Consider the following 27,918-nt stretch of genomic DNA (forward strand, 5'->3'; position numbering starts at 1 on the left):
GGAGTGAAACAGGACAGGAGAGAAAAGCAATAGCAGACACACGATTGAGTTGGGCCAACTCTGCAGGTCACTTCTACGGGTCTTGCTTAATCCTGCAAGACCTTTTGAGGAAGCTTAGGAAACACATCCCAGAACTCTCCACCTGGACACTCTCCACCTGGAGGATGAAAGGGAAAAGCATTTATCCATTGTTCCCTCTCCCAGTGGATAGCTAGCCAATGGAGACCCTACAGGCATCAACTTCCCCAAATTTCCAAGTTGCATGTGTGTAAATGCTAAGGGGATCTCCATGGATGTCTCTCAGGACAGGAAGTGGGAGGTACAGGGCATGCTTGGGGGGGGGCGTGGCAGGGCACCATCAGCTTGCACCCGTGTGAGGTCCACACTTGCTCAGACCTGGTCATGCGCTAGAACTGGAGTTTGAGGGTTTTAAATGGGGCACAACAGGTGCCCAGTACCACCCACCCGGGTGAGGACTGTCCCGCAGAGCAGTGGAGGCTGGTGCTTCAATGTTAATTTCACTGCAGGTGGTCCGAAGCATTAGGACTCGACTTGTTTCTTCAGGAATTGCCACAGAGCAGCATAGAAACCAAACCAGAAACAACGGAGTCAGAGCTTTCTGATATATTTACGTTTTTAAGCCAAAACAGTATGCCCAGCTTAATTAACGTTGCCATTAACCATAATTTAGCTCTTCCTAAAGAAAGATGATTTGCCATTATGGAGAAGAAGTTCATTCCAAAATTACAGAAATGTAATATAAAGGAGTGAGACTGGCATCAATCTCCTTACTTTATGCTCAGTCACACCTGATGTGAATAAGTGTGTGTGTCTGTGTGTCGCATATAGCTGTATTTGTCTGTCTATACTGTATCACACACACATCTGTGAGTATATCTGTGACTCTGTGTGTTGACCATCAGCTCTGTGCCAAGCACAGTGCCAGGCACTAGGGACACCCCATGTAGAGACTCTATTCTCACAGCGCTTACATGGAAAACAGCCTAACCTGCCAGGGAGTGCGGAGTGCAGAGAACTCTTCAATGCTTATGGCAGGAGGCAAAGTAATGGCCCCCCAAGGATGGAACCTGTGAATATGTTACGTTACGTGGCAAGGGGGGCGGTGAAGGTTGCATATAGAACTAAAGTTGCTAATCAGTTGACCTTAAAATAAGATTATCCTTATTATCCAGGTGGGCCCAATATAACCACAAGGGTCCTTAAAAGACGGAAGAGGGCAGGCAGAAGAGTCAGCTTCAGAGTGATGTGGTGCGAGAAAGACTCAACAGGCTGTTGCTGGCTTTAAAGATGGAAGGGGCCACGGGCCAAGGAATGTGGGCAGCCTCCATAAACTGGAAAGGGCAAGAAAACAGATTTTCCCCCACCAGAGCCTGCAAATGGAACGCAGGCCAGCTGACACCTCGATTTTAACCCAGTGAGACCCATTTTGGACTTCTGATCTCCAGAACGTTAAGATATTAAAATCTGTGTTCCTTTAAGCCATTAAATCTGTGGTAATTCATTAGGGCAACAACAAGAAATGAATATGCCTGTGAAAACTGCATTCACATCTTTAAAATGCCTCCCCTTTGCTTTGCTTTGAGCCTTAACTTAAAGGTGCAGTGGACTGCCTTTTACATAGGGGTTGGGATGAAAAGTCAGCATTTAAGGAGAAAAATGTATGCCTTTCATTGCTCATTTTGCGGAGAGCAGGGACCAGGACCCACTGAAAGCAGCAGGTCATCACTCCCCAAGGTGGCCTCACCCCTGGGCACCCTCACCCCTGGGCTTGGGCTTACTGACTACAAGCACCAGCTAAACAAATCACACACTTTGAATGGTCTCTCTCTCCCTCTAGGCATTTAATTAAATTTGCATCAATTCGAAGAGAATCTGCTGGAACTCCATTGTAATTTCAGATTTTGTTTTTATTTCCTAAGATTGCTAAGGAAAGAATGGAAACACAAAACCTATTGGTGCTGTGGCTTGTTCTCTTTTATTGGGAAATACACCAAGCATACAGAAGACTGTAAGAGTATCACTCACCTCTGACAAATTCTAACATTATTCTACATTTGATTCAGATTTTTTTAAAATAAATGAAATATCACATGTACAGTTGAAACCCAGAGTCCTTCTTAGCCTTGCAGATGCTGCCCTTGACCCCATCTCTCCCCTCTCTCAGGAGCAGTCCCCATTACTGATTTTGATATTTGATTTTTTTAAAAGATTATTTATTTATTTGATGGAGAGAGAGACAGCCGGTGAGAGAGGGAACACAAGCAGGGGGAGTGGGAGAGGGAGAAGCAGGCTTCCCGCAGAGCAGGGAGCCCGATGCGGGGCTTGATCCCAGGACCCTGGGATCATGACCTGAGCCGAAGGCAGACGCTTAACGACTGAGCCAGCCAGGCGGCCCTGATATTTGATTTTGATCGCAGTCCTGTGCATGCTTTTACACCTCTACCACCCAGTCCAGCGTGTACCCGTGAACAGTAAAGCATCCGTTTATATGTTCAGAAAGACTACAGACATGGGACACTGCATATATCCTGCGACTTGCCGTCCTCTCCTCCAGCTCCATCTGTGCTCCTGAGAGTTCACCACACCAGCATCTGTAGCTCTGCTGCAGTCTTTTTAACTGCTGAATAATACTTGATTTTATAAAAATACAATGTGTTTATCTGTTCTTTCGTTCATAGGTATTTAGGTTGTTTCCAGTTTCTCCTTATTGCGCACAGCACTTCGGTGGAATTCTTGTCCATTTCCTTGGCCCCTGTGCTAGAGTCCCTCCAGGGTATATACTTAGGAGGGCAACTGCTGGGTCAGAGGACGCGTTTAGCTTTAGCATCACTGGTTATTGCCAAACTGCTTTACACAGGAGTCACACCGATTTCCCACTAGTGGCCTATGTAAGTTCCCTTTCATGCATATCCTGACCAACACATACTGGTTTCTGCCCATCTGATCGCTCATGGGTCTTGTTCTTCTTATAGGTGGCACGGTTCTCATCGCAACTCTAGGCACAGGCCTTATTTATGACCACCTGGCAGGAAGGCATAGGGACGCCCAGGGAGGGGATGATGAGCCCCATGCAGATGACTATGGCCCTGCAGGAGCACATGAACCTAGGAATCTTGGAGCCCAGCACTTGTCATTAGAGGAACTGGAGACATGGCCAGAACACAAACTCTGCAGCCACCTTTAGAGAATAGAAGATATTAAATCGTTCGCGCTATGTGGTAAATAGCAACAACTATCCACACTGTCAGAGAACAAGATAATTATCATTTTATGGTGACTACTCGGCCCCTTGTAGATTGCCTGGCACACACAGGGCGGGCACTCGGTACACGCGTGGGGGGAAGAGACAAAAGAAGTACTGCAGATTTCTTGAACTTCTCCGAGCCTTGACTTCCTCATCTGTAAAACGGGCACATAAACACTTACCTGGGAGGGCTGTTCTGAAAACCAAGGGCCTACAGCAGACACTCCAAACATCCTTTGACACCGCACACCGGGAGGCCCCCCGCGCGTGCCTTGCACCCCATTCCCTAGGCAGACACCACAAGAGGCAGCCGAGTAAGTAAGAGTAACGTTTACTGAGCGATACAGGACTGAATACTATGAAGGGTTTACCAGGATGGAAATGCACCCCATGCCCGCCCCGGCCACCCCCAACACCCAGAGACTACTACAGTACTTAGGAGTTACACACAATGGCCATAACTGCTGGATAGCTGTTCGTAACAAACAAACTATAGCATATTTATACTATATCACATCGAGTGATTATAGAAATCCATATATATATTGCTTGTATAAAATCTTTTTGTTTTTTTTGTAAAAAATATTAAAAAAAAAAAAAGAAAGTATAAAAAACATGTGCAGTTGAAAGCCCTGCCAGGACAGCCAGTCTGTAAACATTCGGTGAGTATGTGCTTTGGAAGGGCGCCCGCGCCTCGTGCCCGCAGCAAACTCCAGCAGGGCCGGCGAGGGTGCACCCCGGCGGCCGCTCCCGGCAGGGCCCGCGCTGGACCCAGGTGGGGCGGGGACGGCAGGGCCCCGCATGGCGCCCCCTCCAGCCTGGCATTGGGGTCAGGAGGCAGGGCTGGGGGCCGGCAGGTTGCAGTTTGACTCTGAGTTCCATCCCCAGCGCATTTCGTTTGCAACTCATGGCTTTTCCCGGCTGCTCTGAGGTCCCTCCGCGGGTGCCCTGGTGGAGAGGCCGGAGCGGTGCCCGAGGCCGTTCAGTGGGGTGTCTCTCTGGCCAGGGGTCTCTGTCCTGCCTCCTTCCAGCTTGGCCCCAGGCAGGGCAGCCCCACCCGAGGGTCTACTTTGGTCTCAGCGCTTGGTCCTTGTGGTTTCGTCAGCCTGTTCTTCCCTTTGTGTGGCTGATCGGAGTTTCACAGAACAGCCCGGCCAGCGCTGGCTGGGCTGAGCCTCGTTGGAAAGTTTGTCATGCAGCAAGGAAGGGCCCTCTGGGAGCCCTCGTTCTCTCCCCTCTTCCCAAATCCTCCTCCTCGTCCTCCTCTTCCTCCTCCTCCTTCTCCCAGCCCATGGTCACTTCTTCTCTAGCTGCTCCAACAGCGGGTTGCCTTCTGACTCGGGGGTCTTGACACTGTCTGTCCGGACAATGCACGTGGGGCGATGCCGGTTCAGCATCAGAATGAGCTGCTGGCGCTCCTGCTTCAGCTCCTCGATCTGGGTTTTCAGCTCCGCGTTCATGAGTTCTAGCCGCTCAGATTCCTGGAGCACAGAAACAGAGACGGGGCTGTAAGCTTTCGCTGGGGACCAGCTCTGCCTCTGGGGAGGCACAAGGCATCCCCAGGTGGCCTTTGCCTGTTCTCTGCCTGCCAGGTTCCCACTGGAGGAAGCACCTGCTATTAAGCTCCTGGGGTAAGTGACTTCCTGCAGCAGTGCCTGTCACACCAGGGACACTGGCCGGTGTCAAAGTGGGATGAGCCCAGGCTGTATTCTGAGGTCCCCCCTCCCTCCCCTCACTGAATCCACTCCAGCCACAGTGACTTACTTGTAATCGCTCAAATATGCCAACACTCTCCTGCCTCCTGGCCCTTGCCCCAGAAACAAAGGGTGGGAGAGGAAGAGCCGCCTGGGGGCACTAAAGCAGGTGCATGAAGGGTCCAGAGGGGGCCAGATGTGTGATGTGTAAATGCACGTTGGGGATATTTTGGCCTGTGGGATCCCCGCGCCCAGTGTGGTCATGTCATTCTTCCTAAAACATGCGCTTCCTGGTTATTAGCCCCAAATTATTTAAACAGCCTCTTCTTTATTCCCTGTTCTCTAGAAACTTTGCCCATTAGGAGGCAATCAACTGTCATCCTTCTGGATCTAAAATAAAGTTTCCCATCTCCAGTGAGATTCCCAGTGAACCTCCAGCTCAGCTGGAGAGACTCCAAGGAAAAGAAGCAACGCTGGCCATTGGATTTTGGGGAGACTTCACATGTTCAGAGTGTGGATAGGTGATAAGCATACCAGTTCAAGGCTTGGGCGTCAAAACAGTTAAGACAGCAAAACTCCTGAATGATGTGTACTGGACTGTGTCTGAAAACGGGCAACCAGTTTGACCACTGGAATTTACTCAAGGGCCAGCAAAGTTTCAGCCCAGTGGTTCTCAACTAGGAGGGGTTCTGCCTAGCAGGAGACATCTGACGATGCCCGGAGACGTTCTGGGTTGTCACAGCTTGGGAGGGGGCTGCTGCTGGCGTTGAGTGGGTAGAGGCTGGGGATGCCCCTAAACCATCCTACACAGGAAGGCCCCGTAAGAACTATCTAGACAAAATGTCAACAGCTAAGGTTGAGCAACCGTATCAGGCAAAGAACAAGATGTGGTTGCGATCGCGCGTGCGACAACAGAGCTGGGTGACGCCAGCTGAGGTCTAGGGGCCGGTCCCTCCACCCGGCGCGGTCAGGCTGAGCAGCCCCCTTCGGCGGTCTTCAGGGCCCTCGGTGGGCCCCACCCACATCCCAGGGCTGCTGTCCGTCTCCCACCCACTGGCCTGCCTGAACTGTCCTTGTGCTGGTCTCTGAGGTCACAGCATGAGAGCCCGGGCAGCTCAGACTGCTGAGACGTGTGGGCCTCGTGACCAGACACTGAGGGAGAACATCCTCAAAAAAGGAAAGAAAGGCTCAGGGGGAAAATATTAAAAACCAGCTATGGCGGTTTTTGGTTCAACAGCATCAAGCACGATGGGGAGGCTGGCCCTGTCCCCTGTTCTCAGAATTCCAAGAGAAGTCATCTCCGGGAGCCAGGAGAGAGACCCCACGTGAAACCATGAGTCCATGACCCATTAGCTGGGGGCAGTTAGGTGCTAATCTTAGCTGCCTGCTCCCTGGGTCTGATGAGCTCGTGACCTTGGGACTTCTTACAAACCCTCTGACCATCTGGTTCCCCTGAGGCAAGGTTTTAGCTCCAAGTTCGAATCCTCTGAGCCTCTGTCTCTAGGAGCCTCTGTTCAATCCACCCACCCACATTGTCTGAGGACTTGCAGGTACAATGAATGTCTGGGGGAACCAGGATCCATACAGCGGGGAAGAGCTTACTATGTGCCCATCAGCAGTGCAGGGGTTAGAAGACCTTCTAACAGTGCTAAATGGCTCGGTCTGGACTCGGGTTTCAAAAATGGCTGGGCTTAGAAGGTCCATTGGTGGTGGAGGAGGTGGGACATCAGGGGGCCCTGAGCGAACACGGACAGAGACACGGGAAATAAGCTTAAGATGTGTTTGGGAGACAAAATCCTCCATTGTGACCATAGGTCACTTTAGGACAGAAGGGTAGAGAACCTTCTAGAAGGTGGATCTAGAGCCACATCAGGCAAAGCTTAAGGGTTTGGAATCAGAGTCTAGAGCAAGTTTCCTAACTACCCTGAATCTCATTTATCTTAAATATAAAAAGATGGTGCTCGTGGGGATTAAATGAACCCACACAGGAAAAGCATCTTGTCAACTGAAAGGTTAGGGAGGCTTAAGGAATTTTTACTTTGAGCATTGAGCAAGGGCCTATGAAGAAAGAGAAAGAGAAGAAGCAGACGAGGAGTGTTCAAAGAAGCCCGGCAGGTGCTGGTGACTGGCTGGATCTGGAGAATGACAGAGGCCGCCTGTGGGCCTGGGGGAGGGGTCCAAGGACTGCGGTGGGGGAGGGGGCTGCTGTTTGGGGGTGGCCAGGAAGCAGCTGGGTTGCACGCGAGTGGACGTTGAAAGCGGACGTGCCAGGGCCAGCGTCAGACAGGTGGCATTCAGTACCACGCCGACCTGCCTCCCTGAAATGACTGCATGTCGAACCCACTTCACGGGCGAACATCTGTGTCACACAAAAACCCAAGCAGGCATGTGCCTTCACACATACATTCATCATTGGAACGGCCCCACGTTCTGTTGGTTTTAAAATGTTAGCGTATATCGGGGCACATCCTAAACCCTGGCCGGCCGGCTGTCAGAATGCAACTGCTTTGTAGCATTATTGCCTTCTGTTTTATTGGGTGGTGCTCCATCTTTCTTTTTGTACAAGTAGAAGTTGAGGTCAGAAGAATCTTTTTTTTAACCATGATTGTAGAAGTTGTCTGTGGTTTTATAACAGCAATTACTTGATCTGTTTCCCTAAGAAATATGGGCTAGGATCTTCACATGTGAATTACAAAGCCAATAACTCTGCTTGCATTTTTGTTTATCGTTTTGCCTTCTGGTAGATATTTATTGCCCTCGAGAAAATGAAACCATTTGTTTAGAATAGGATTAGCGCAAGTGAATGAACACTCCGTCTCTTTCACTGTGCTCAGCAAAGATAGGAGAAAAAATACAGGTAAGGGGCTGGGTGTTCTGGCTTTTCATCCTGGCTGTGGGAACTTGGCCAAGTCAAGTTCTTCTTGCGGCATCCATCTCCTCCCAGAAAATATAATGATTGGCCAAGGAGACTTTAAGCATTAAGATTCTCTGATTATATCTTTTTAAAAAAAAGTTACTCTAATGCACTTAAAATAGAGTTCTACTTCCCAGCTTTTTTCGGTAAGTATTGGGAAAAAGGCTGGTGTGGCCCCTTCTGAGACCAAAGGCCTGTCCGAATTCAAATCCCGACTCTGTCACTTCAGCTATGTCACTGTGAACCAGATCGCAATTTCCCTGAGCCCGGGCAACCCGAACAGCCTGCCGGGCAGTAGAGGAAGCCCTGGGTTCTAGTCCCGCCTCCGGTGCTATGGGGCCTTGAGCAAACTTCCATCCCTCTGAGTCTCAGAAACCTCATCAGGGCAGTGGGGGCTGCCTTGCCTCCTCCCAGACTCACTGTCTTCTTGTGACCATCAAGGAGAGAATGGCCATGAAGGGCGCAGAGCGCCACGGGAGCGTGAGGGGGTTACTGTTACCAGAGCCCAGGGAAGGGACCTGCATCAGGCCAGCGTTACGCAGGCTGCTGCTCGTGACTGCAGACGGAGGAGGAACTCGGTCCCCTGGCTGCCTCAGGAACTCGGCTGCTCCAGGCAGATGAACTCTGAGAGGCTCTAAGAATCTCCCAGGGTAGATCTAGGTGTCTAGGGGTCAAGGATGGGAGGGCGGCTTTTTACATTATACATACATGTGTGTGTGTATGTGTGTGTATGTTACACACACACACATCTCCATTTGTACCTCTGAGCCTTATAAATATTTTACCTGTTAAAAAATAGATTACAAGGGGTACCTGGGTGGCTCAGTCAGTTAAGCATCCGACTCTTGATTTTGGTGCAGGTTATCATCTCAGGGTTGTGAGATCGAGCCCCACATCGGGCTCCGCACTCAGTGGGGAGTCTGCCCGGGATTCTCTCCCTTTGCTCCCTCTCTCTCTCTCAAATAATAAATAAATCTTTTTTTAAAGATTTTTAAAGATTTATTTATTTGACAGAGAGAGAGGACGCACGAGCAAGGGGAGCGGCAGGCAGAGGGAAAGGGAGAAGCAGACTCCCCATGGAACAGGGAACCCGATGTGGGGCTTGATCCTAGGACCCTGAGATCATGACCTGAGCCAAAGGCAAACGCTTAACCGACTGAGCCACCCAGGCACTCCAATAACAAATAAATCTTTAAAAAATAAATAAATAAATTACAAGAGAATTCCTCAGGCTATCAGCACAGCCATCTGCATCCATGTCCTAAACCTCACACCCAACTCTGTTTCTAAGGCCAGAGGGGAAGAGAGGAGCATGGGAGGAGAGGGGGACCGGGATGGGCCCAGACAGGCCTGCCCAAACCTCCCTCCTAGACCCCGAGGCCACCAGGGTCACCACAACAGCTACATAACTGGTCTTCCCACTGCCCTAATTCTTGCCCCACACTGCAGCCAGAGGGATCTTTCCAAGGTGTGTCTCTCCCAACTGAAACCTTCCATCGCTCTCCATGACTGCATAATCCATCATCATAATGGGGACACTTGGGAGAGTAAAAGCAGGTGCTATTAATAAATAGGCTAGGACCAGAGGCATAAAGGGGGATTGCCCCAGACAGCGCAGCACAGAGGATCGCCCTATATAGCAAGGACAGGGGGCTGCCTGCCCCTCCATTCTCCCCCTTGTAGTCTAAATTCCAACCACACTGACATTCTTTTCAATTCCTTAATCACATCTTTAAACACCTCTTGCCTCTGGCCTTTGCTTGCACTGTCCCTGCTAAGCCCCTCCCTCCCTGTCCTTCACCTCGCTAGCTCTTGTTAGCTCCCACGCCTCTTCTATGTCTCAATAAGCAGTCTTTCCCCAGCCTAGGCTAGGAGGGGGCCTCACGGTGTGTTCTCACAGCCCGCGGGCTTGCCCAACACAAGGCACAGCACACAGTACCATTCCCCACTTCCACCTGCCGTCCGAGGTGCTGTCTGCGCTGTAGCGGTACTCACTGCACACGGACTGATGGATGGATGGATGGTTAAGCAAGCGGTAAATGAACCCCAGCTCTAACACTTGCTAGCAGTGTGACTTTCAGCAAATGATCTGACCTCTACTGAGCTACAGGTCAATCTCTACAATGGGGATAAGCAATGTTTATCTCATTGGCATATTATAAGATTAAATGAGCACGTGAAATGTATGCATAGAGTAGGTGCTCAGCGAGCGTTCCTGGAGTGTGAAGAGCAGCTAGCACCATTCGTGTGGCACCACTCACTGCTCCTGTGTGTGCTCGCTTGGCCTATGTCGCCCGCTAACTGGCTGACGAGCCCTGGAAGGCAGGGATCTGGTGTGAGACTTCTCTGCTCCCCGCCGTGCCACCAGCTGTGCAGGCGCTCAGTGCTGGAAGCGAGGTGTGGGACCCTCCATCCATCCATCAAGGCCCGTGTGCCACCTGTGTCTTAAGAACTTCTTGAAAACTTCCAGCCCAGAGTTGGTCCCCCTCTCTTCTCAAGAGGCTCCCAGTTCTCAGAGTCTAACTCCCACCTGTAATGGCCATTCACCTACCCCGGGTACTCAGAGCCTACTGGTGTTCACATGGCCCCGTGCTGTCTACACCTGGGATCTCAGATTTTCTCTCTGCTTGTTGTGAGCATGAGAAGAGACCCATATATTCCCCAGAATCAAACCGAGCCTTGTGTCTCCAGCTCCCACGGGAGAGACTACGTCTGCTTCCTCCTGTGTGTCCCCCAGCGCACCTGCCACACTTCCACGTGTATAAAAACACTCGCCAACGAATCAACGACTGAGTGAAAGAATGAACAAACACCTGGACGAAGGAACGAATGACTTAGAGCGAGCATAGCAGAGTGTCGAGAACAGACGCCTTGAAGTAGCCTCAGGCCTGAATCTCGGTCCTACCACCCAGCCGCTGAGGGACCTGGGCAGTACTTCACCTTGCCGTGCCTCTGTTGCCCCGTCTGCAGAAAGACCGTAATGAAGGCGCCGACCCCGTGGAGTTATTATGCCAACAGAGAGATAATATACGTACAGTACTTGGCACACTGCCCAACTGTACCAACGTTAGCAACCCCTGTTACTTGTTGCACGCTATGGAACACAGCCGGACCCATGGATTATTACTGTTACTATCATGACTTCGTAATGAACGAGTGACCCAGAGTGGAGACCCTGGAGACCACCAGCCCGGACTGATTTGCTTTCCTGGTCATGTGCTTTCACTGCCATCTATCACTTCTGAGACGCAGTGAAAGCCTAAGAAATGGGACTCCGGGGCGGAGGCGGGGGGACTGGAAGGTGACCCCCCCCACCCCCCGCTGGCCTTTGCGTGCAGAGCTGACCTCTGGTCCCTGGGGGCAGGGGCTTGGGGGTCACCGTCAGGGGGGCTGAGGCCAACCAGATGGGATGCAGGCCTGGAAGAGCCCCTTGAGGCTAAGGGAGGAGATGCTGTCTCTCCAGGGGCTGCGTCCTCCGCTCACAAGCTTAGCGGTTACCACCTACGCCATTAGCATCCACCCTACACAACTTCGGCAGCTGCCAGGGCTTCAAAATGAGTAGTAGCAGTCCCAGGCCATGTGGATCAATCAGCACCAGGGTCTGACCTCGTAGAGGGGACTTGGCTGCTCCCACCTTCTCTGGCTTTCTGGGGATCTGGGTGGGCGGGACCTGAGGCCAGCTGCCCTGGGTTGTCTCGGGTCAGGGAAAGGGCACTGGATGGGAGGCAGGGAAGAAGAGAGGGGTGGCGGCCACGTGGACAGACGCCAGCAGGTCCACATCGATTCCGCAGGCTTTGGTGACGTCTCCTGGCCCACAAGTGCATGAGCCCGCTCTGAAGAGCGAACCGGGCGCCCCGCCCCGGCCCCTGCCCTGCTCACCCGCTGCAGAAACTCCGTCCGTTCCTTCTTCTTGTTCCGGCAACGGGCCGCTGCGACTTTGTTCTTCTCCCGGCGCCTTTTCCTTCGCTCCTCTTCTTCATCTAGCTGTGAGGGCACAGAGCTGCCGATCAGACATGGGGGCCGCCTGGAGGACAGCTTCCCTCCTGACACAGACAGACAGATGGACAATCCCCCTCCTAACCCACATCTCGGCAGTGAGCGAGCCGGCCCTGCCTGCCAGCCCACGGGCTTCCCGGCTGGTGGGATGGAAACGTCTCCAAGCAGGCCCACGGATCCTCCTGGAGCAGGTGGGCAAACCTGGGAGGAGCCAGTGGCCCGGGAGGGCAGGGCTGCCTGGGTTCGGCCAGAGTTCAGCAGGCTCCGAGCCTGGCGAGTCTACTCACACAGAGGTGACACCCAGCGGGCGGTGACGGTCTGTTCTCTTGCCCAGCCCAAGCCTTCTGGGCACTATTTTCCAGGCCAGTGGTTCCCAGGCACTTCCTTTAAAAATGCCTTGGGCATGAACACAGATGTCACATTCTGCCCCCACGCACTTCCACCTCCCCGGGGTACCCTCCCTCTTGGTCCTTCCAGAGGCTCCGATCCACCTCCTGGTGCTCCTGGACAGTCTTCCCAGTCTCCTTATCCGGCTCTGATCCTTTTTCCTGCTTCTGCACGCTCTTCCCCCAGGACACCCACCTGTATCCCAGGATCCCAGGGCTCCCCAGAGTGCCTGCCCGGGACACAAGCAGAGGGGCTTCCTGAGTCTCCAGCTTCGCTTGCTTCTCTCCCAGGACACATTAGAAAATTCACCATGCATAAGACAGGGCCCATTAATGAGAAGGAAGAAACTGCCCACCAGCCCTGATTTTCAGGGAAGGCTCCAGGTTCTATTGTTTCCTTAATAACAACAAGAGCTGCTCTTCGATGCCTATTTGCTAAATGCTCTCCGCACAGGTCATGTTATCCCATAATCATTGAGGAAGGCCCTGTTACTGTCCCATTTTACAGTTGGTGGGACTGAAGCTACAGGGTTCCATTTGCCCAAGGTCATCTGGCCAAGAAATGGCGAAGTAAGGATTCCAACTCGAATTTCTCTGACTTCAACCTTCCTGCTCTTGACTGACCACGGGCCCACACAGCCCCGACCCATCAGGATCACATTGATGCGGGGCCTCTCGCTGTCTGTTAGCCACCAGAAGGATCTGGAAGACACGCAGGACCAGCTGCGCTGGGGACAGCCTTGAGTCAGAGGCCACTAGAGAAGTCGTTGGATTGCTCTGGGCTTGCCAACTCTCTCACTTCTTGAGCCAGTGGGGGTGAATCTGGCAGCCTGAGGCCTGGAACAAGGTTTCAGCCGAAAGGGCTCCAGGCCGGGAAAATAAACAGCCTCTCTCCGTGCACTCCCGGCATGCTCTAGGAGCTTAGGACCGAGAGCCTGGCCGGAGACCAGCACCCACGGCCATCGGCACAGGCCCTGGTGAGGCAGCCCTTTCTCCTCCTCCGCCACCTCTGAGCTTCTCCCTGACCCACTCCCACCCCTCCTGGGAGGCTGGCTGGAGAGGCACCTTGTCAACACCGCCACACCCAAGCACCTCCCAGCCCCTTGGCCTCCCTTGAAACAGAACCAGAAGTGGCAGCTCCTCTGGCTGACCTGCATCTGGGAAAATAGAAACCTGGACAAAACTGATGCCACCCAACCTCAACCTCACCCCCAACACGACGAGGTAACCGTGACGACAGGCAGAGGGAAGGAACTGGAGGAAGTGGCTGGCAGTGCAATCTCCCCTCGGCCAAGAGGGTTTGCCCACAAACTGCCGAGGTGATGTGTGCAACCCGGGCAGTGCGGGGCTCACGGGGACGGAGCGAGCCCGGCTTCTGGCACAGCAGCTGCTTCCTGGGGGACACAACCTCTGTCCTCCAAGACCCCGCTCCCCACCCCAGCCCTGCACAAAGCCAGGGGCAAACGGAAGCTGCTCCAGCCACAGATTCGAAGAGGCTCAGTGCTGGGCGTTTAAGGGCTCACCTGGGCCAGGCTGATGCCCACATCGGGGGCTGCTCCAGCCGCCCTGTCCAGCCTCACCCACCCCCTCAAGCCACCACCCTCTCTCTAAATGTCTTCCCCTTCTCCAAGCCAGGGGGGCCCTCCTGAGAAGACCTTCCTTTCCCCCTTGGTAAACTCTTACTCAACCTTCAAGAGCAAATGCCACCTCTTCCAGGAAGGCTCTTTTAACTCCCCAGATAGAATTAACTGCTTTTGCTGCCACAGCACCGAGTACCCCACTGTAAGAGTCTCTCTCACATCCTACCACAGTTCTCTGTTTATGTAGGTATCTGTCTTCCCTGCTAGGCTGAAGGATGGGGGACCTGACCATCCCCACCGCCTGGCTAGAACATGGCACTTCATACGGACTCAGCAAATGTTAGTCGAATGAATGAAAAGATTCCAGCGAAAGATGGCACAGGCTTGGATTCTATAATTATAAAAGCAATTTATTGCCTATGTTTGCCTCTGCATAAGCTTTTCCCCGGCACTAGTAAGGAGCCATTTCCACCATGGTTGGCCTCTTCTGTCTGTCCGCAGGAGGCCAGCAAAGCCTGGGGGTTCGGTCCTGTCTTCCCCAGAAGCACACTGAGCAAAGACGGAGCCTTGATCCGGGGGGGGGGGGGGCCTGACGGCTACGGCAGGTCTGCACAAATCCTGAGTAGGCCCGGACACAATCTGGGCTGGGCACTGAAGCCTAACCCCTGCTAAAGTCCCACGGCCCCCCGGTAGCCTCCACGCCCACCCCCCGGCCTCTCCTGCACCCATGCTGCACCTCGGCTGACACCTCCCAATAAGGCAAGAAATGGCCCCAAAGCCCCATTACCACACCTTCCCCATCGACACTACGCCGCATCTTCCCCAAATCCTCCTGCTGCTGTAAGAGCCACTGAGGAAATTTGGAAAACAGCAGCTGAAGTCCTGCCAGAAATAAGAGGGGAGCTGGGCGGTGCCCTCAGCCTTCTCATCCCCCCGGGCTGACTGTGGCTCATGGGCCCCATGGGCACTCTGTCCCCTGCCTGGGCCAGACTGGAGACCTCCGCCCCGCACCATCACCGCTGCCCCCCTCCCGGCCTTCCCTCACCACGCATCCAGGCTGCTGCCCCTGCTCCCTGGGGTTCCCCAGAGGGGGTGAGACAGCAGAGAGCATTTTTGCCACACACAGTTCAGCCATCCAAAACTGGAACCCCAAAATGGGGCATGACCATTTTTTTCTGCAGCTACAGATGGAAGGACGAGAATATTTAAGAGGGAGGCAGTTTGACACTCAATACATTTAAAGACCCACGAGATGGAGGCCTGTTCTCAAACTGACCTCTGGCTCTGTTTTTCCCAAATTCCCAGGAAGCCCCGGGGCAAAGTTGTCTGTGTTCTGGGGTGAGAAGCAAGGGGTACCCCTGCGCCACACTTCGTGTTGGAGGGACAGGCTAGGGGACCCACGGCTCGGGTGGGTCCTCACGTTGAGCAGTCCCTCCTCGGACAGCCTGTTCTCAGGGCTCTGCTGGGCTGCTGGTGGGCTGGGGGACCTGAGCCCCTGATCACAGCTGACTGGACGAGGTGGGAACGGCTGACCAAGCTGGGCTGTATTCACCTCCCGGAAATCTGAAATCCGACTGCTGGACCAAGGGGCAGCCAGCTTCAGCCCTGTGCCCAGAGAAGCAGAAACCAAACACCATGTGTCGGGAGAGAAACAAACACTCCACCATAGAGCGGCATCGGAGAGACAAGAGGGAGCGGGTAACAGAGAGGAAAGCAGGGCCTGCGCCAGGGTGCGGCCAGCGAGGTGCCCAGGCCCCACGGTGAAGGAGGCACCCGGTCTCGAGCTCATGCAAGGGCAGAGCATCCTGTTTGCCTCACTCTGGAGCTCCAGAGAAGGTGAAGACAGAGGTGGAGAGGAAAGAGAGACACAGAGAGACAGAGAGGCAGAGCCATTAGAAGGAGAAACACAGAGGAATGAACAGAGGTCAGTGGCTCATACAGGTCAAGAGGACAGACAGAAAGCACGCATGGAGAATCCTCCAGATTCCACCCCTGAAGGGGCCTGTGTTTCCTGCCCCTTGGGTCCACCTGAAACTATCCTGAAAAAGTCCTCCTTTGGCCTCAAGGGAGTTTGAGAAGGTTTCTGCCTCTGGGATACCAGGGTCCCATCCTTGTGAAGTCAGATGATGCCAGGGGATAATGGAGGAGTAGAAGGTGGTCCCCAGGGATTTGGGGTGGGGGGGAGCAGAGAATCACTGCTACCCAGGAGCCATGCTTCTAGGACAGCTGGGAAAATGGCAGAGCCTGGATGCAGAAGGGTTTGAGTAAACAGAGGTGGGTCACTTCAGGAGGCATCAAAACCTGGGGTCTAGAAGTCCCAGCAGGCTAAATCGTCTCAGTAAACCATCTAGGACAGACCTATTACCCTCGCCTCTTTTACAGATCAGAAAACGAATGCTATCAAGGCTGCCTGGAGGTTCAGGGACAGCTTCAAATCCAGGCCTTTTGGCCCCAGGGCCCAAGCACCTCCAGCTCCTTGAAGGGCTGGCGGTCTATGTCATGGCCCCGTCCTTTCGGCTCCGTCCTGCTGGGATGGCAAAGCAGCCGCAGAAGCTTCTGACTCCAAGGGCAGTGACTCTGTTGTTCTTTCTCCTATTTGGGTCTTTTAAAGTAAAAACAATTTATTGCACAAGGGACACTGGATGTGTCACGTTCAAGCTGACTGGTTTTCAGGAGGGGCCCCCTCCACTCCTCTCTTGCAGGCCATGTGGCTTTCACGTGGTGGCAACCTTCGCCCAGACTGGATTTTGAATTCTGATATTTCATAAGCATTTCCAAAAATATATCTGGCAGGGCCCACAAAGAGACAGGATGAGAAAGAGCGATGACGCTTTGTAACCCGAGGCCCTGAACACGTGGCCGCTCTCACACGGACAAAGCAACAAAGGCAAGAGCAGCCAAGCCGGCAACCAGCAGGAACAGAGCGGGGAAACACCCAGAACAAGCCCCCAGCACTGACCAGAGTGGCAAAGGTCTGAAAGGCCTTATCGTGCGCTAAGAACTGGAGCGTGGTGGAGAGAACCAAGCTTAGCGGACGCAGATGGCATCAGGGCTGTCAGCTGGGCTTTAGGGTCTACGAGGCCTGTGTGCTCCTGGGCAAGTCACTTGGCCTCTCTGAGCCTCTGTATCTCACCAGTACAAGGAAAGCACTGAGCACTGCTGCACGAGCTTGTAATAAGGCCTGAGTTCCAATCCAGGGCCTGGGACGCAGGAAGCGTTCACTAAGTGCCAGGCGTGGGGCCTGCCTCCCCAGGTGAGGTAGGAAGGCCCGGCTAGTACAGCCTGGGCCACACCCAACCTCCCACGCACAGGAGTCTGTGGGGGCAGGGTGGGGGCTGTGCTTCAAGGCACACAAGCTGTCCACAAGCAGCCCCGGAGTAACAGCCCTGCAGCCTCTACATCTAGCCCTGGCTGGGCCCACTGGGGTCCCCCCCAGGAGCCACACGGCATGGAGGAGCCACATTTCAACACCAGGGACCCATGAGCACCCTGGGAAGTAAACACCCAAATACCAAAGATACCAGACATTCCCCCACATAAACACGGCTGCCCTGAGCCAGGGGCTGCGGTTCCTCGCCACTCCCCTGTCCAGCCACGCATCCACACAGAAAGTACGGCAGTTCAGGGGCAAGACCTCTGCAAGCCGGCAGGGCTAGGCCCACAACCCCCCACGGGGAGGAATGAGGAAAGCCCGGGAGGCCTCCGTCCAACACCCTGGCTGTGACCCACCCCCACCCCAGACACCGCAGGGGCCAGGCCCTCCCCGTCAGCATCTCCCTGGGGGCCGAGCCGCTGGAAACCTTCTGCCCTCCTCTCCTGTCTTCTCCAGCAAGCCTCCCCCTCTCTCAACAGCCACGGTCTGGACGTCAGCTGTGAAATACCGGGCACTTTCAGCAAACAGTGGGCAGGGCTGTAAGAGAAAATTCAACCCAAATGGTCAGTCTAAGGCTCGGGCTGCAAACTCAAGCCACCTCCAGGGGCCAAGCAAGTAACCATTAGTGAGGGAGGAGGGCTGGATGGGGCTGTGGTCTGCAGACAGGACACCCCAACTGGCCCCACTGAGGGGGCATGGGCTCGGCATTGACAGATCTTCCAAGTTTTCAAGACTTGCTGAAAATACGAGTTTTTAAGTAAAATCTTCCACTTTCCAATGTTGGCAACAAATTCCATCTTGAAAAGAACGCTTTGTGGGATGAACATCTATGGGCCGCTGATTTAGGACCCCCAACAGGTGACAGACCCCAGCGGGGTTGGCCATAAGACATCTGGTTCTAGTCACTGAGAAGTCCTACTCCGTGACCGTGGGCCAATCAATTCATCTCTCCCGTCCTGTGGCTCGTCTTTAATAAACACAATAGCTCCTACTTCTCGCTAACTTCCAAACACCTTTCTTTGCAAGGTGGGTTTTAGGGGCCTCGTCTCACAGGTGAGGAAACAAGGTGAAGTGTCTGCTCAATGTTGCCATGCTGGGAGCAGACAGAGGTTTGACTCCATTACACCATGCCACCTTCCAACAGTGGGCTGGACTAAAAGCTCCCCCAAGTCCTGGCTAACTCTGACGTCCCTGGGTTTTTACTCACCCAACCTTCAAGGGCAGTGTTGGCCTGACTGAGGGGAGAGGGAAGGGGATGTGGGAAGGACACCTTTTACCTCTTAAGAAGTTTCAGATATAGCCACTTCACAGACTCTCAGAGCCAGAAAGAGGAAGCCCCTAGGCCAACCCCTGGATTTTATAGATGAGGAAACTGAGTCCCAGGAATGGAAGTGGAGTGCTCCAAGGCTCACACTTGAGGGTACGGCCTGGGTCCTCATGGACAAGTCCAAAGGATGCTGCTTGGTCAGTCCCCCGGGGTCTTCCGGCTCCACCTGACTCCCTCTTTCTAGAATTCTCTATGCTCTGGATGCACGACACTGACCTCGTCTGTCCCCCTCCTACTTCTCTGGCCTCTCCTTTTTCTGTCCCTTGCTCAGGACCCTCTTCCCATCCCTTTCAGGCTGATGTCTCCCAGGGTCCTATCCTTGGCCTGTGGCTTTTCTCACTCCACGTGCACTACCAGTACCATCGCTTTCATCTCCTTGTCTGCTTTCAACCACCATCGCTATATGAATGCCAACCAGATCTTTATGCTCAGGCCAAAACATCCAACTGCCAATCTAGTCGTTCAATCTGGATGTCCCTCAGCTCCTCAAAGTCTTTATCCTCGATTGGCTACTTCCTGTCTACTCTCTACCCCAGGCTGGCACCCCTGCCGATGTGCTCACTGGACTTAGACATTCAGCCCTCCCTGCTTGCTCACCTGTCCTTCTCTTTGTGTTCAGTTTTGGCCACCTATGCCATCCCATTCTACATCCTGAATCCTCCTCTTCCCCATTGCCACTTTCCAGGCCTTCCTTCTCTTTCTCTCTCCTGGACCACCTCCCAGGAGGTCTCCTGATTCTGCACAACCAGTCTTCATCCCAGACACTAGAGGGGATCTTTCTAAAATGCAAATCTGATCCAGTTACTGGTCTTTGGTCCTCATTACCCTCAGGATAGAGCTCAAGCTCCTTAATGTGTCAAGTAAGGGTGCCTGTGACTTGGCCTCACGAGCTCTGGTCTCAGCTCCCATCTCCCCCCCCCCCCCCACCATGTTGCTACAACCCTGAGCCTCTCTATACCCCATAATCTCCTGGCCACATGTCTTTGCCCCTGCTGTCTCCTTGGCTTCCTCTCACCCTGTACATTCAGCTCAAGCACCACCACCTACAGGAAGCCCTCCTTGGTTCTCATCACTTCCAGGCTGGGGAGGTTTCCCTTTGCTCTGGGTCCCCATAGAACTCTGAGCTTATCCTGGCCCCCGCCATGCTGTATTCTGACCTTAGTTTCTGCTCCCTCCACGAAACTGGGAGTTCTGTGAGAGCAGAACCTGTCTTATTGATGTTCTGTGTGCTCTGCACCTTGCTGGGTTTGTGGCCACCTGGAGTGCTCAATAAATGTTTGCTGAAGGAGGCCTGATCCACAGAGCTGGTGGCCTGGGCGAGACTCCTGACTCCCAGTCTGTGCCCTTTCCACTTCACCGAGGATGCCCCCAAGGCCAGGCTCTAATCAAACACATTCCCCTATGACAAACCCACACGGTGGATGCTGCGCTCACTCAAAGCATCAGACCAGCCCAGCCAGCCACCAGGCGAAGGCTCTGAGCAAGAGCTGCCCGAGGCAATGGCTCCACCTGCCGTGATGATTCACTCCGCTCTGCTGGCTGGGTTCGCAGGTGGGAAGGCAATTGCCCAGTGCACTTGGCATCTGTGGGAAATGGCGGGGAGTGCTGGGGCTATAAACTAAGTCCCATCCTAAGGTTCCAGAACTGAGAAGACCTAGAGATCCCAGCACCCTGCGGCATCCACAGGCCAGCAAGCTCAAGTTCAAAGGAGGAGAGGAAGTCTGCCTCTGTCCCCTGTCGGACAGTGACAGAACCCGAACAGCACCGCTTCCTGGAACACCTTCTAGAGACAGGGAACACTTTCTTTCTGTACTGAAAGCCTGACGCTGCTGCCACTGTTGGGCATCAGAGCCCACAGCAGGGAATCTCCCCGAACTGAACGACTTCTCTGTCTCCTCCCATCTCAGCAAGACAAAGCATCCCCCTGACCTTGGCCCTCCCAGCCCCCTGTCCTCAGTAAGAACCTTCTTCTGGGTTAAGAGAACCCATAAAACAATAGGCTGCCGAGGGCTGGTTTATATGAGCAGAATAGGGAAGGGCCATTCTCTCAGAAAACGGTGGAGAACAGCCCGTTTCCACTGCTAAGAAAAGACAGCATTGTGTTTGGAACAAAGCCTGAAAAAGCCAGCTGGGCAGGGTGACACCCATTTGTGGATGGTCCTGGGGAGGAAAGAGCAAACGCTGTTCCAGCAAAAGGGAGCTAGAGGCCAGGAGACACAGGAAAAATCACCTTGGCCGGGACAGAAAGCCTAGCATTGAAGAGAAAGGAGCTGATGATTGCCGATAAATCCTTTTGCTGGAGAAGAGCTATTTGAAGAATGATGGCTTTTGTTGAAATATGTCTGTCTATTTCGGGCCTGTTTCATATTTATGGTTTGGTGAGGTTTGGTTTCCCACTAGGCAATCAAGTTTCTTGCCCAATTGACATTCGATTCAAAAGACGAGAAAGGGAGAGAAATAGTGGCCCCCGCAAGACTCTCCCCACCCCCAAAAGACTGGTAAGAAGCAGAATATATCTGGCAGGGAAAATCAATTTTCTCAAAAAGAGTTAATAATACAGTTGAAACCGATTCTTTAACAACAGCAGTGTAATATGCCTTGATTATACTGGGGCAAAAAAAGAAAAAAAAAAAGACAACCAAAAAAACACAGACAAGAGCTCCTGCGAAATGACTACCTACAATTAAATGAAAATGCAGTTGTTGCAAAGAATATTCATGAACAGGGCTGTTCTGAAAGTCCCGAGTTGGCCAAAGTAGAAGAACATTTCAAGTGCCATCATCCTATTAAAGCCTTGGAAGTCATTTGTCTTTCATCATGAAGGTGAAAAACAAGGTCCTTGGCTTAATTATTCTCCACCAATGCAGTTCGGTTTCATCTGTATGCAGGGTGTGCAGCTAAAACACGGATTTCAGCCAATTTCTTTCAGGCATAAGGCACAGATAACAGACAAATCACTGAGCAGAACAGGCGACCTCTATTTTGTGGGTACTGAACTCTGGCTAATAAAATCCCACCCAGGTGACGCGGCCAGATAAATTCACAAGCAGGGGTACCTGGCCTGGAGGATGGAAGGGTTTCATCATGACTGATATATGTAATGAAATGAATGCAATAGAAGTTGAGAGATGGGGAAGGAAGAAGGGCTTCACAGTACCCAGGCAGGTGGAGGGGAGGTGGGGGTGGAGGTGGAGAGCCCCCCCCGCCCAGCTCCAAGTTCTCAGACCAGAGCAGCTGAGAACTCCAGCCAGCTACAGCTGATCAACAGCTTATCTGATCCTCCCTTTTAAAACTATAAAGGAGCCGACCTATTGACAAGCTCAGCTGCTTCATTAATTGGGAAGTCCCTTAGGGTGTGGATGCTGGCAGTAGGGAGGTTCTCAATACCTGGAAATAACTGGTTTGGAAATGTTTGCTGGCTCAGATGGCAACCTTGCCTTACACACATTAACGGACAGCTGATGGTGTGCAGGTCCCTCCAGGAAGTTTGAGACTGCTTTGGAGAAAAACATGGTCTTAGACCCTCGTAGGCATTCTCAGAGAGAATCATTGCCAGTCAGAGCTGGAAGGGACATTAGGGTCATCTAAACCAGCAGAGAGCATCAGAATGCGCTGGAGGGCTTGTTTCATCCCGGATTTCGGGACTCCACCCTCTAGCTCGGGGTGAGATTCCCAAGAACTTTGAACAGGAGCTCCCAGATGCTGGTGTCACGGCACACCTCACTTTCAGTAGCGCCAATGTAAGCCAGTGGATTTCAGATTGGTTTCGGGAGCAGAAGTCTCTTGCTCAAATGATACCACACTATACTAAACAGATATAGGCGGTATTTTATTAAGGGGCTTACATTGTATCATACACTTATTACAGTCATTCAACGAGAACAATAAGGTGTGTTGTGACTGATGTAAAGCCTTTTGCTCAGAGGTTATGGGGAACAGCTGCGGGTTTCTGACAGCCTCGGGATTCAAATTATTCCCATCTCATGTTCCCTTGCACACACAGATCAGTAACTACAAGTGGCATGTGTGTGAATATGGACATAGGTAAATAACATTTTACCAGCTCGCCCTGCACTCTCATTAGTTAAGGAGTAGCAGAAAAAGCTGTTCTGAAGTCTACACAAAATAGATTAACCTGGCACCAGGCAGCGCCCTGGCAGTGCTCCCCAGCGTGGTAGGCTTGATAACTAATAGGTATGAGCATGAGTGGGGATCTTGCTTTAAAAAAAACTACACAGGGGCGCCTGGGTGGCGCAGTCGTTAAGCGTCTGCCTTTGGCTCAGGGCGTGATCCCAGCGTTCTAGGATGGAGCCCCACATCAGGCTTCTCCACTAGGAGCCTGCTTCTTCCTCTCCCACTCCCCCTGCTTGTGTTCCCTCTCTCGCTGGCTGTCTCTGTCAAATAAATAAATAAAATCTTTAAAATAAATAGATAAATGAATAAATAAATAAATAATAAATTTAAAAAACCACACAGAATAAAATTATGCTTTAAAAATGACTTAACCTCTCAAAATCTCAGTTCTCTCACAACGAATGGCTCTAGTAACACCTACCTGCTGTACGGCTGTTAAACAGATCAAAAGAGATAATGTCTACAAAAGCAGTTTGCAAACTATAAAGTGCATTGCTCACATGAGCTTTCTATCCTGAACCCAGATGTCCTCACTCCTTCAAAGACCTGGGCCGGTTTATATTGTACCAGAGGTTTCATCCAACGGCCACAGGCTAGAACCACCTGCCGGCCCCACCCAGACCAATTGAATCAGAATCTCTGGGCTCCACGTCAATATTTTTTTAAACACTCTCCAGGGGACTCTAATGAGTAGCCAGGATTACTCCATATTTCCTCCCAAGTTCCATACAAAATCCTGCCAGATTGCTCTCATTGCTTCTGGATGGCCTCTAGCAATAAATAGGAAAGAGAAGAAAATGCCCCTAACCAGATCCTGGCTTTTTCACTGCTGTTGTTAGCGTAAGAAGGGGTTTTATCACTACAGCTACTAATTCTGCAGCACTGATACATGCCAGGTGATTTACACGATTATGCCTTTGAATCCTCCCTACACCCTATGTTACCTAGATATTATTCTCCCTCATTTTAAAAACAGCTTTATTGAGATAAAATTCACCAATTTGCCTCTTAAAGTACACAATTCAGTGGCTTTTGGTCTATTCACGAAGTTGCGAGACTATCACCACAATAAATCTTAGAGCATTTTCATTAACTCCAAAAGAAACCCCACGCCCCTTACTGCGCCCCCCCCCACCTCTCCCATCTCCCCCAGCCCCAGGCACGAGGGATGGTTCTCCTTCCTGTCTCTATGGATTTGCCTATTCTGGACATTTCCTGTCACTGAAATCCTGCAGCATGTGGTTCTTTGTGACTGGCTTCTTTCACTAAACACAATTGTTTTCAAGGTTCATCCATGTTGTAGCAAGTATCAGTATTTTATTCCTTTTTATGAACAAGTAATAGTCCAAGGTATGGCTATATCATATTTTATGTATCCATTCATCAATTTATGGACATTTGAGTTGTTTCCACTTTTGAGATATTATGAATAATTCTGCTATGAACATTCATGTACAAGCTTTTGTGTGGACATCTGCTTCCTTCTATTGGGTATAGATCTAGGAGAGGAATTAGTCTTTTGAAGACTGTTTTCTGAAGTGGTTGCACCGTTTCACATTCCCACCAGCAGTGTGTGAGGATTACGACTTCTCCACATCGTCACTAACATTTGTTACAATTCTTCTTTTTTATTACAGTCATCCTAGTGGATGTGAAGTGGTATCTCAGTGGTTTTGATTTGTATTTCTTTGATGGCTAATGGTGTCGAGCATCTTTCCATGTGCTTATTAGCCATTCATAAATCTTCTCTGGAGAAATGTGCAGTCCCCATTTTTATTATTGAATTGTAATAGCTCTTTACATATTCTATATACAAGCCCCTTATCAGACATATAATGTGCAACAATTTGCTCTCATTCTGTGGGCTTTTTACTCTGTGTCCCTTGAAGCACAGAAGTTTTTAATTTTGATGATGTCAAATGTATCTATTTTTTATTTTGTTGCTTGTGGTTTGGTGTCCTATCTAAGAAATCATTTCCTAAGCCAAGCTCACAAAGATTAATGGCTGTTTCCTTCTAAGAGTTTTATAGTTTTAGCTCATATTAAGTCTTGGATCCATTTTGAGTTAATTTTTGTATATGGTGTGAGATAAGGGTCTGTCTCCCCCATTTTTACAAGGCAGAAACTGAAGCTCAAATGCCTAGTAACCTCTCCAGAGCCAAACTGCTCCAATGCAACAGTCCTGCTTTGCTACAATGCTTCCAAAGAGCCAAGTTTTTTTTTTTATTAGCGGTGGCTGGAGGGAGGGACAGGAAGAAGGGCTATGGAAGCAAACTGTGTGGGAGTTTGCCATCCAGAACACTCAGCTGGCACTGTGCTTAGTAAAGGGGAAGCCTGCAGCCCCAGCCACAGAGCAGAGCACAGTGAGCCCCAGCATAGGGCAGGAAGTGCACAGCCTCAAGGGGACGCTAAACCCAGAGGAAGCCCGTGACGGGACTCCCAGCACCTCCGCAGCCTGCCCAAATCTGCCTGTAAGTCCCAGGTCTCGGAGCGCCAACCTCAGGCCCAGTGGTCTTGTGCCTTGGGGCACGGTAGAAGGGAGAGCGGCTTGGCTGGCTCCAGACTCGTTCAGCCAGAAGAGCTCACCAGTGAGATGGCCCGGTTTCCCAACTCTGAGTCCATGCTGCTAGTGGACCTGGGGACACCAAAGAAAGACGGCCAGCATTGACAGAAGAGGCCACTTTGTACGGCTGCTAAAAAACTAATGGGTGTTCACGGGAATCCAGCAATGACCTTAACACCACAGGAAACAAGATAAGGGGTCACACGAAGCAGCTGAGGGGAAAACGGAGGGTCGAAGGGCCTTCTCATTTACAGTTTGCGATGGTAACTAAAATTGGCTGCATTGAACCTGCACGAACGACCAGCAACAGGAAGATCTGCTCGCTTCCCTGAAATCCAGGTCAAAGATGCAACACACTGGAAAGGCCAGTGCTGTCAGAACGTGTGGTGTGATTCACTGCACATGGGCCGCAGCCCCTAGAAGAGGCAATTTACAATCATAGTGTGCTGGAGTCAAGGTCATCTCCTTACCCAGTGCCTCAATTAATCTTCATGATGCAACTCGGTGAGTGTGAGTTTCCTCGTTTTATAGATGAAGAAACGGGTGGTCAGCAAGACAGCTGACCTGTCCAAGGTCGTACAGGGAGTGAGTGAAGGAGCCAGCCTCTGAACCCAGAAGCTTGAGCCGGAGTCCGGAGCTCTTCCCAGGCCCCGAAAGCAGCCCCTCTGGTTAGGAAGCCGGGATGGTGCCCTGCTCCCATGACACCTGGGACCTCCACACATTCAGGCCACTCACCACGCCCAAGGGCAAAATACCCTCAAGGAAATGAAAGCCCAAGGAACAGTGTTTGAATCAATAGTAAAAACTAACTGGCATAATTAACACATTGGAAAAGTGAAGCACATTCCTATCTCAGATTAGTTGTGTATCTTACTGAGTGCCAGGCATTACGTGAGCCCTTTGACTTGCATTCGGCATTTGCTCATCAGAGCAGCACTAAGGGGTGGGTACTAATACTATCCCCACCTTAAGAGACAGAATCGAAGAAGGCAGCACAGGACTCCCTGAACTTTGCAGAGGTGTCTGATTTCTAAGGACACACAGATCCGGCCATGTCCCTACCACGAACTCTCCAAGGGACCCCGACCTCGAGCGACAGTGGGTGGAACCAACCTATGTGGCGAACCAAGAGTGTCAGAACACTTGTGAAGGCTCAGGGTCCTGCATCACACAGGACTCAGTAACACAGGGGCCAACATTAAATACATCCAGAGCGGCCTTTAGCCATCACTCGTTCTCCCTCAAATGAAAACTATTAAAGGATAATAAAAAAAGCTAACGGCTTTTGACAATGTGCTAACAAAGTGATGGAACTAAAGTGGAAAGTCAGGATTTCAAAGATGAGCTGGGAGATTCCTGTTCCAAGAAGGGACAGATTGGATCTCTCTGCCAAACAAGTATGAGACAGAAAAAGTGTCTGAGTCAGGGGGAAGAAGGCCAATGCTATTTCAAAGAGCCACAAATTAAAAACCAATTATGCAAAGCTTGCTAAAAAATGTCAGTGGGCTGCCTTTATGTTTTAAATCACTAAAAACACAAGCGTGCTTACGCCAACATTTACCCAGCGCATCAGATGATTTGGGGCAACTCTGTATGCTCAGGCTAAACATGGGCGAACATTCTGGTGAACAAACTCTGGGACGACCACCTGTGGCTAAGGACGAGCACACCTTCCAAGACCACCCTACGGTCCCCGGACTCAAATTCCCACTTCATCAAAGGTGAAACCCCCTAACTGTTCTTTGGGGCCCCAGCAGAAGTGGGGAACTGACCAGTGTGAAATCCACAAACGGCGAAGTCTCTCGGTGCTGAAGATGACAAGCACACGGACTCCGTCAGCGTGTGGAATGTGTGCTGGAAAGGCAGTCCATGATGGAATGCGCACACTGGTTCCTCAAGGTGAAGCCCTCGGAATGCTCCCTGACAAGGATCAGAAGAGCCCAGTGAAAGTCAGTTTCCCAAAGGTAGCTGAGGAACCTCTGAGCCTCCTGAATACACAGATTCCCTGGACTCTGCTCTCTCAGTTTCCGAGTCTGTGGACCTAGGGTCAGGTCTGGAAATCTGTATTTATAAAGTTTTCCAAGCGGTTTTGATGATTAACTAAGTTTTAGAAAGAGTTGGTTTGATGTTCATGGTGTTCTTTTTTTTTTTTTTTTTTTCCCCTGCCTAAAGTCACTTAAATCCAGGAATAGAAAAACAAATGGACAATGCTTGGAGATAAGAACTGAGAGACATGGAAATCAAGGGACAGAAAGTTTAAGTGACTTGCTAAGATGACATAGCTAATTAACGTTTAAACCAATAAGCACGTATCAAACATACAAACTATGCAAGGTACTGCACACAATCTGGTGGAAATAAAAGGAAATGTAAGATGTCATCCCTGTCTTTGGGGCCTACACACAGGACGCACACGCAAAAGCAGGCTGTGTGGAAGGCAACAGGGAGTAGTGGGGACTGTGGCAAACTAAAGGGTGCATGCTAATAGAGTGAAGATTTGCTACTCAGCTCCAGCTTCTTCGTGCTCATAAGGGTGTTGGTCTAGACTAGCCAGATATTCTGGGTTTCTTTTTTTTTTTTTTTTTAAGGAGCCAGAAAATCCACATTTCCTAGCTTTTAAATATAACAACTCATTCAATTAAAAAAAAAAAAAAAGGCAAGAAAGCAAGAAAGAAAACCACACTGT

General features: G+C 51.4%; 1 protein-coding gene across 2 annotated transcripts in view; it reads right to left on the reverse strand.

Moving 5' to 3' along the window:
- Positions 1-203: 203 nt before the first annotated feature.
- The window catches only part of JDP2 (Jun dimerization protein 2), a 41,406-nt gene continuing 13,691 nt past the window's right edge, over positions 204-27,918 (reverse strand). For both annotated transcript variants that reach the window (XM_026519476.4, XM_026519477.4), the window contains exons 3-4: positions 11,753-11,857; positions 204-4,746 (exon numbers count right to left, since the gene is read on the reverse strand). In XM_026519476.4, the coding sequence (XP_026375261.1) occupies positions 4,561-4,746; positions 11,753-11,857 (291 nt within the window). In that variant the 3' untranslated portion in view covers positions 204-4,560. The remainder of the gene's footprint in view (positions 4,747-11,752; positions 11,858-27,918) is intronic.

This window comes from Ursus arctos, unplaced genomic scaffold (assembly GCF_023065955.2).
Source record: "Ursus arctos isolate Adak ecotype North America unplaced genomic scaffold, UrsArc2.0 scaffold_25, whole genome shotgun sequence".
NCBI classification, from domain to species: Eukaryota; Metazoa; Chordata; class Mammalia; order Carnivora; family Ursidae; genus Ursus; species Ursus arctos.